Source organism: Homalodisca vitripennis, unplaced genomic scaffold, assembly GCF_021130785.1.
Source record: "Homalodisca vitripennis isolate AUS2020 unplaced genomic scaffold, UT_GWSS_2.1 ScUCBcl_5075;HRSCAF=11622, whole genome shotgun sequence".
Taxonomy (NCBI): domain Eukaryota; kingdom Metazoa; phylum Arthropoda; class Insecta; order Hemiptera; family Cicadellidae; genus Homalodisca; species Homalodisca vitripennis.
In genome coordinates, this window is record NW_025781193.1 from 10,779 (window position 1) to 21,184 (window position 10,406).

Sequence of the window (10,406 nt, forward strand, 5' to 3'; positions counted from 1 at the left end):
TTCCTTTGAGCAGTTTTTTGACGAATTTTATTGGAAAATAACATAATGCCGCCAAGAAAAAAAAGTGCTTTAAGCCGTCACAGCGCACGTGCGATAGCAACAAAACGAATTCGTAATAATCAAAGCAACGACCAGCGCGCAAAGGTAAACGAATTGAATCGAATACGAACATCAGCATCAAGAATGATGCTGTCGCAAGAAGAAAGAGAAACATCAAATTTGAATGATAGATTGAGAATGCAAAGTAATCGAGCGGTTGCAAACAGATCAGGCGATGCACGACTTCAACATGACATGTATAAACAAGCTTTTAATTACGATCCTTCAGCAGACTACAATCAACACCCAAAAAATGAATATCGGTCACATGAATGTAACTTGCCCACATTGCCATGCACGGAAATTTTCCAAACGAGGCACTAGGAATGTGTTGCAGCAACGGGAAGGTGTATCTGCTACCACTTCAAGAACCTCCTGAGCCACTTTTGTCTTTAACATCCGGAACAACTCCCGACTCTAAACGTTTTCTACAGGATATACGAAAGTACAACTCTTGCTTTCAGATGACATCTTTTGGGGCAACCAAAGTAGTGACACATGCGGGATACATGCCTACGTTTAAAATTCAAGGACAGGTTTATCATCAAGCCGGGTCATTATTACCTGAACCCAATCAAGATCCACGATTTTTACAAATATATTTTACCGGAAATAACGACATTCAAATTGATCAACGGTGTGGAAATATTTCCAGGAGTCGACCGCAAAATCGTAGATTAATTACAACAGATGCTTACAAGAAAAAAACAATTTGGTTAGAATGTTCAAAAATGCTTTACAACGAATGCCAAGCGATGAATATAAAATTGTTATCAGAGCAGACAAAACACCAACAGGAGAGCACGAAAGACGTTTTAATGCCCCAACATCTGATGAAGTTGCAGTTATAATTGTCGGCAATGAATTTGATAAACGGGATATTGTTCTACAAAAACGGAGTAATTTGTTGCAGCGCATTTCAGAAACTCACCGTTCTTATGATGCTCTACAATACCCGTTACTTTTTTGGGAAGGCGAAAGATGGATACAATTTCAACATTTATCAGATTGATTGCAGTGACACATGCCGCTACAAATAAAAAGGTTTCAGCAATGAATTACTACGCTTATCGTATAATGGTGAGAGAGGGGCAATAATCATCTGTTACGTTGCGGACGACTGTTTTCAACAATTCTTGGTGGACATGTATGCAAAAATTGAAAGTGAACATTTATCATTTCTGCGATGGAATCAGAAAAGACTACGTGCAGAAGAATATATTCACCTTAGGGACGCAATATCGAGAGATGCAAATGCAGAAGATATTGGAAAAATCGTCATTTTACCTTCGTCCATTTACCGGCAGTCCTAGCCATATGCATGAATATACACAAGATGCTATGACGTATGTCAGAAGTTACGGTCGCCCGGATTTATTTATAATTTTCACGTGCAATCCAAAATGGGTTGAAATTGAGTCCCTTCTGCTTCCTGGACAGACTGCGGGAGACAGACATGATCTGACAGCAAGAGTTTTTAAACAAAAACTATAAACAAAACTGATGGATGCAATAGTCAAATTGAGAAATATACGGGGAAGTTAGATGCTTCATGTATACTATTGAATGGCAAAAAAGAGGTTTACCACATGCACACATTCTCATTTGGTTGAAAGAAAAAATTCATCCGGACCACATAGACAAGATTATATCAGCCGAAATACCAGACAAAGAAGAAGATCCTCTTTTATTTAACATAATCACTTCAAGCATGATTCACGGCCCTTGCGGAAATTTAAATCCTACATCCTCCTGCATGAAAGATCGACAGTGCACGAAAAGATATCCACGCTCTTTTTTGCTCGAAACTCAAACTGGACAAGATGGCTATCCACAGTATAAAAGAAGAAAACCAGAAGACGGAGGACATGTAGCAGTAGGCAAGATCAAACAAAGAGAAGTTGCAAATTGACAACCGTTGGGTGGTACCATACACTCCCTTGCTTTCAAAAACCTTCCAGGCACATATAAACGTAGAATACTGCAACTCTGTCAAATCGATCAAATACATATGCAAATATAATAAACAAAGGCAGCGATATGGCAATGTTTGGAGTCAGTAACGACAATGATGAAATAAGTTTATATCAGATGGGACGATACATTTCAAGTAATGAGGCAGTTTGGAGAATTCTGAGTTTTCCAATACACGATCGCCATCCCACAGTTGTCCACCTCGCATTGCATCTGGAAAACGGCCAAAGAATTACGTTTACACCCCAGAATGCGGCTCAATTGGCAGCCGATCCGCCACATACTACCTTGACTGCCTTCTTCAAATTATGCACCGAAGACCCGTTCGCAAAGACACTGTTATATCCAGAAGTTCCACAATACTATACGTGGAACATATCGAAAAAACAATTTTATCAAAGGAAACAAGGTGTCAAAGTACCTGGAACAACGATAAGAAGAAGTGAATGCTCTAGGCCGAGTATACACAGTACATCCTAACAACGCCCGAATGTTTTTACTTGCGAATGCTTTTGCATGTTGTAAAAGGGCCGACATCTTTCGAACATATACGCACTGTTGAAAGGTGAGGTTTGTTCCACATATCGACAAGCGTGCCAGAAATTGGGGACTTCTAGAAGATGATCAACATTGGGATACGGCATTGTCCGAAGCAGCTGCAATATCTATGCCCTGTCAGATGCGTCTTCTATTCTCAATTATTTTAACAACCTGTGCTCCATCCGATCCAATGGCTTTGTGGAAAAACATCGCGATTCTCTTAGCGAAGATTATTTATTGCAACTGCGTAGAACTGCGAACAACTTCGATTTGCAAATGTCAGATATTCTTTACAACAAAGCGTTAATAAATAATCGAAGTCCATATTTGTCCATCGTCAACAAACCTCTTCAGGAATTAGGACTCCTTTCACCACCAAGAGACGACATTGACATAGTGGATACTGATGTTGTACGCGAGACCAACTACAATCGAGATGAACTACATAGATTTGTAGAGACTAACGTACCTCTTTTGGTAGGACAGCAAAGAAGAACGTCATATAACATAATTATGGATCGAATTTCAACTCAAAAGGGAGGTATATTCTTTCTCGATGCTCCAGGGGGAACAGGAAAAAAAACGTTCCTCATTAACCTCATACTTGCAAAAGTGCGAAAGAATGGCGATATCGCACTTGCTGTTGCGTCCTCTGGAATAGCCGCAACTCTTTTGGCAGGAGGAAGAACTGCGCATTCAGCGCTACAATTACCGTTGGATTTTTGTGCAACTGATACGCCAATTTGCAACATCAAGAAAAATTCTGGACAAGCCACTGTTCTAAAAACATGCAAGGTTATCATTTGGGACGAATGCACGATGGCAAACAAAAAAGCTCTTGAGGCTTTGGATAGGACTCTGCAAGATCTGAGGGGTCAAGAAGCAACAATGGGAGGAGCACTCTTGCTACTAGCTGGAGACTTTCGTCAAACTCTTCCTGTTATTCCAAGAGGAACTCCAGCAGATGAACTTAATGCGTGTCTCAAGTTATCATATTTATGGAGGCGAGTTCAGATATTGACGCTCACAACAAACATGCGTGTTCGCCTGCAAAGTGATGCGGCCTCACAAGAATTTTCGGAACGGCTTTTGCAAATTGGAAATGGAACCTTCATGAATTCGCCAGGCAATTACTCCATAACATTTCCAGAGGACTTCTGCAATTTGGCTGAATCAATCAATGTTGTTAACAGTGTTTTTCAAGACATTGCCACTAATTACAAAAATCACGGATGGCTTAGAGAAAGAGCGATTCTAGCACCACGAAACGATCAAGTAACTAATCTAAACATATCTATTCAAGACAAGCTACCGGGAGCTGTGACGACGTACAAGTCCATCGACACCGTCATTGATCCAGAACAAGCTGTACACTACCCTGTGGAGTTTTTAAACTCACTTGAACCATCAGGAATGCCGTCACATCAATTACTCTTGAAAGTAGGATCACCGATAATGATGTTGAGAAACTTACGACCACCAAAATTGTGCAACGGCACTCGACTAACCGTCAAAAATTTACATCCAAATATCATTGAAGCAACGATTTTGTCAGGAACATCTGCCGGGGAAGATGTCTTCATCCCTCGCATCCCCTTAATTCCATCCGACTTGCCATTTGAATTTAAGAGACTTCAGTTCCCCGTTCGACTTGCGTTCGCAATGACGATTAATAAGGCACAAGGACAATCACTTAACGTCGCAGGAATCCATCTGGAACCCTCATGTTTCTCGCACGGTCAATTATACGTCGCTTGCTCAAGAGTCGGAAACCCGAAGAACCTTTATATTTATGCTCCAAATAATACAACTAATAACGTTGTTTACCAAAACGCATTAAAATAAACAAAAAACTTTTATAATAGATTTTATGATATGCTACGATGTATTAGTAGAGCAATAAATTAATTGGAAAAACGTATAATAAAATTAGTATTTCTTTTCGATGCTTGATTGATGTAGCCCTCTCTACTGCCACGCGAGCGGAGCCGCGGGTTTAGGCTAGTGAAATTCTAAATTATGTCTTTGCATGTATATTTCGGAAGTTCAACAAACTTCCAATATCCTTATTTCTAAGCTAAAGGTGATCAATATTTATGTTATAAAACAGTAGTTCCACTGCTAATCATATCAAATTATATAATACACCGTATGTTAGTTATATATTTTGTCAAAAATACTATAAGGTGCTGTAGTGTATTTGGAATATAAATATATGAATTTTTCATGAGCGGAAGGATTTAAGGTAGAATATGTATACAAAGATTCCGTCTTTGAAGTCTTCTTCCAAAAAGAGATGGAAAGCTTTGTTTGCAGTAAAGCCCAGACATGAATTATGCAAGTAAAGATACGAAAACAACGGGTTGTCTTAAAATGCGGTCATCTACTTCAATATCTTTAATTCACACGGTTGTGGTGAAGCGTCAAAAGTATTTACAAGATGCTGTTTCGTGTCATTAGGAATAATTAATATAACAGTAAAGAGTAATATTTGGACTTTATAAGGATATTGATGTAACTATCATAGTGATTTTAGTAAGTTATATATTATTCCTAAAGTTTAGCACACATAAATTCTACAACATATCATTTAATTCCTTTATATTTATTCAAGTTAATTTCAATAACTTCAAAGAAGTTAACTTCTTTCATAATGCATTAGACTGGGTTTTTTATTACTGAACAAAACCTTTCACTAACCTACCCTTCACTGTCCCACACGACAATCATTTCGAAGGCTCCTGTAACAGACCTTATGACAAACATATAATTTCCCAATGATGTTATATTGAAAAAAGACAAACGAATAATCTTCGTTAGTTCCTTACACTTCAATTATCGTGAAGTCAAAAAATGTATAACACGAAAGCAGTAAAATGGAAGGGAGTTTGAAGATGGCATTATCCTTCCACGAACATTAAAGATCCTAGGGCGAACCATACCAAACTTTTACACTATAGTGTTAAAAATTCCAAAATTGAAGATCATGGATGTCAATCTCTTCTGCAAAAGTATAAAAGAATAGGCTTATAACCATCATCCATCTTTAGAGTATCTTAGAACTCTTATGTGTGCTGAACAAATGGAAAATTACCTATATATGTTAATATGGTTTAATTGTTAAGGCAGAGCCTAACAAAAATAATATTTTATGTTTATTTTTACAAATTAGATATTCTTAAACGGAATTGTAACTGAAAACAGGGGTAAAGGCAAACTGTTACTTATAACAGTTTTATTAGATTGCATTGGAAAGGTATTGGGCATTTTGGTAGTACGTTAAGTAAAACTTAGATAAATATAGTAATAAATATCATACATCTTAACATCAAGTTTGACATACAAGTTGGAAATTAAACTGGAACATAGAAAACTGAAATATTTACACCAAACGTAGATAGCGAAGATAAAATAGCTAAATCCCATCAAACAGCCCAGGAGATTTCGATATTAAATAGATTAATTAAACATGCTACATACATAAATATGGCATTGCATAATGTATTACAGGTGAATAGGCAAAATAAAAGGTATTTTCTTACCCTTGAGAAGCAAAAACATTTAACTTTAGTCAAAAATGTGACATAATCAGATTCCAATTTAAATGAAAGACGTCCAAAGTGTCCCAATTCTTAGAATACAAAAAGACATATTATAACAGTATTTAAGCGAAATAAACAATTAAATAAAATACATGAACGATTTGACGTATCTAATTCATGGTAAAGTTTCTTTAGTATCCATATTAAACTTATAGCAAAGAAGACTAATAACATGTTTTAAAAATAAATCATACTCTATTATGTAGAACAATTATCACATATCTAACTGTAATAAAAATATAAAAACGTAAAATAATTTTGCTCAAAAATACACGAGGTGTTTTATATCATTTTAAGTGTCACAGTCGTACAGTTCAGAACCAAAGTAAGAATTCTGCTACCAACTCCCAGCCTCATCTCTGGTAAGTAAAGCTGTCTGTCCTGACATGTGCTGAACTGGGAGGTCTCCTGGCGGTATATGACTTTCTCGCAATATTTTAAAAACACACACAACAATTCTATGTAAAACATTGATTCGATCAGTATTTCGATAGAAAGACACGTACTTTCTTTTAAATTATGTAGTACTTATTTTGGAATGCAATAAATGTATTGAGCCCAACAGTGTATCCCTGTACAAATCTATAACCTGTGAATATATCAGTGGCATATATTGTAAGTTTGTGTTATTATAGATTCTTCGATTGTTGGTAGTGGGCATCGGTCAAAAGCAGGTCGTCACGCCTTCACAGGAAATCGTAGTAAAATAGAAACTGCCTCCCTAGTTCTGATCGTTTACCAAACATAAAGTAATAGCAACATATCATTAATATGGTTGTTGAATATTTGCTGTACTCTCAATAGTTTATCATTAGTGTATCTGCTCCATTTTGAACATAAAGACAGTATATTCCTTTATCTAGTGATACTACAATAAACCGTTTTTTCCAATGCTCCAAGATTCTACATAAAGACAGTAGTAAAATGTCCTTGAGATTTCCTCCATAAGAACAATTATAAGCTTCATTCAATTTCAGGCCCTAATTTAATATCATAGCGTTATGGATATATATCTATATATAAAACATTTTAAATATATAATTTATTAGCATCCAAACGCATTTGAATTGTTTTATTGGATACTTTTTAAAATATTTAAACAACAAAGTGCAACTATGTTTGAATTTCTTCTGAATAATCTACACAAATATCGAAATGACTAAATAGCGTTGTGATGCGTGTGTATTATACCGTTAAATAAGGCACTTCCCACAATTCTAAGACTACAAATGAAGCCAAAAAAGTAATTGAGGTTTAAAATTATTGTTTTTCTTAATGGGCAACAGTCCGATTACCCTTCCTCATAGGCTTTGCAGAAAAACTAAAGAAAGGGAAAGTTGGTACATATCGATAACTATTCATGAAAGCTCAGAATCAAGCGGGATTTCATCCTATACTATCAAAATGATGCCTAAGATTACAAATATTCCTAGACTAGATCAACTTAAATACGTCAATATACGTAGATTACCTATTTATACCATGAAGTACAAGATTATTTTCTTTATTTTTCTATGTCTCCCACTAAGTATTTTTATAGTCTACTAGTGCTTAAGTTGTACTAAAATTGTCTATTAACTAAGGGTGACTAGCAGAATCCACAGCACTATTACTGTTTCAGCTGCTTCCAAGTATATTTGCAGAGCAAACAAAGATAAGCATTATCACGGCTTCTATTTGTGCAGAGAGGAGTGTTTCTATACACAGCTGATGTGTAAGCATTCCTAAATGTGTATTTGTAGAGCATATAGCAACAAGCATTCTCATGTAAAGTATTTAATGTCAACAGAATGCTTCTTTGAAGGTTGATGTTTGTGTGTAATTATTTTCGGTTATGCACAATTTACTAAAACCCAGTGAAAATAATTTTGTGTCTTTATCTTTAATACTTTAACATAACTTTTTATTATGAATTAATGAAAATAAACGTAAGAAACGACTTACTCACTTTACTAAGACCTCAGTCGGTTCTGATTTTGAATTTACTTCCTTAACTCACCTGTAAATTTGTTTTGCTAAAAATTATTTCATTTTTTATCGGAAGCAGGATTTATAAGTTTTTTTTTTCAAAAGGAAAAAATTTATTATAATTTTCTTCATAATTCAATTCCCTTCCATTGGAAACTCGATTTTAGACTATTCAAAGAACATGTGTCTTTCTACAAAACGAGTTCTTTATTATTATTACGTTCAATGCGTTCTCGTGTGTTACACGTCTTTAGACATTGATTATACACCACGGTTTACTCTTATGCGCAATCATTTGACAAATTAACGGTTGTTACTGCGCTTTTCTCACTTATAAATATACAATGTGATTATTAAATCACCCCTCTCGCGTGTTACACATATCTTTTGACATTGATTATATACCACCACCCATCCCGGTGAGTAATAAATTCCAAAATCTACTTATATGTGAAATCAGAACTCATAATTACTAAGTTTTAAACACCCAATGATAACAAATAAAAAACTATAAGAAACCATGCACAATATTCTCTTCCCGATGTGAACGTATTTAACTGCAAGTGAAACCCATTCTTATCTTAAATTATAAGTGTACTAACAAGATGTATACATAAACTAGAAACACGTATTCAATATACACAACACAATACACCAGGTTCATTGGAAGAGAGGATTTTTTAGTATAAACTTCACCTCTACAAATAAAGACATTTTCACATTTAATTTTTTTTAATTTTCCACAATTGAGTTTTGGAGCAGATAGCCAGTTTGCTCTATATAATAACTCAAATTGTCCCTTTTAATCCATAGTACCCTTTTTCCTCATAAATTAGCCAATCTTTTGTCATGCTAGTTTCAGTCGAAGTGGAGTGGGGTATCAAGTATATTCCCTCCACCCGCTACAACACAAGTCTCGCGTACAAACGCCAACTCGCTTGATACTTCGTTTTTTATTTATTACAGCTTTTCGTCATTTTCATATCGTAGAAGATGAAGTAGCCCAATTATCTGAGAAATTTACTTACCTTAGTCAATGGATTAACAGACTATCGATGAATTAAAATATGAAACATTTCACACACTATCTCTCCACTACGGCAATATATAAGGGGGAAATACAGAAATGTGTATTTGAAATAGAAAGTTAAATAATCATTCTAGAAAGATTAAACAAGAATTAATTTGTTTTAACTCGTATTATTTAATGCTGTGATATATTTAGTTCATAAACCACCAAAGTAAACTGTAATATAACACTGTAGTATTACTTGAAGCTGAGACTGTTAGGTAAATTAAACTCGGTAGGCCTATGTATTACAGTGATGTTAAAAAAACTCATTATTTTAGCCCCACGCTATATATTACACAGGTCGTTAGGTTTTCAGTTTTCAAATAAGGAAACATTATTTTCCTGTTCAGTGAACTGATAAGGAACTCGTTTATCAATGTCTGTCAATGTGTCAAACTCTTGCGTGACAGGCGGGGCTTGAGTGAAAACTGAAAATGTGTAGGAAATATATTGAAGTAAACATAGTGTCTAGAAACCACCGGGGTATAGATGTTAACATATTACATTTCTAGATACATCTGTAGAATAAATAACGAGATGAAGATATGATAACCTGTATTCTTGGCTTACTAGCTATAACTAATTGTACAATTTATAAATGTGATTAATTAAACATTATTATCCTGTTAATCAGATTTATGTATCAGTATTAGGATCCCTTACATTTGTTATTTATTGATCACTTTTAATAAAGTGTAAATAAAAAGTTATTTTTTTACATACCATGTGTCCATTAAGTCTTCCGATTAAATTAATTTAGATTGAAACTAAACATTTGTACATCCAAAAATAATTTTTCGACTGACGACTGAAGAAATCCAATATTTTTTTCGCTAAGTAGTTTATGATATTTCCCCTAAAACGGATCAGGGCGAAACAAAAATGTGTATTTTAACATCCGGCTTGTGGAAACATTATGCTTTAAAAAAAAGAAACCGATGTGTTTATCCTGTCCAAAACAGTGGCCTATAAATATTGTCTTCAAGCCTAAAAAAAAATAATTTTATTTGTTGATGTATTAACATAGTAGTAGTAATAATACCAGTCCCTGACTTGATTTAATCTTTGACTTTATTAGTTATACAAGGGATAGATCACGCAACAATGTTAATTGAGGCAAGGCAAGAAAGAGCGCTCGGACTGCCATCTGT

General features: G+C 35.0%; 1 protein-coding gene across 1 annotated transcript; it reads left to right on the top strand.

Annotated features, from left to right (window-relative positions):
- Positions 1-2,889: 2,889 nt before the first annotated feature.
- LOC124373216 lies at positions 2,890-4,053 on the top strand (the record flags this gene model as incomplete). The annotated part of the gene is made up of 1 exon (XM_046831612.1): positions 2,890-4,053. A coding segment is annotated over exon 1 (1,164 nt), but the record flags the coding sequence as incomplete, so codon positions are not given.
- Positions 4,054-10,406: the final 6,353 nt, after the last annotated feature.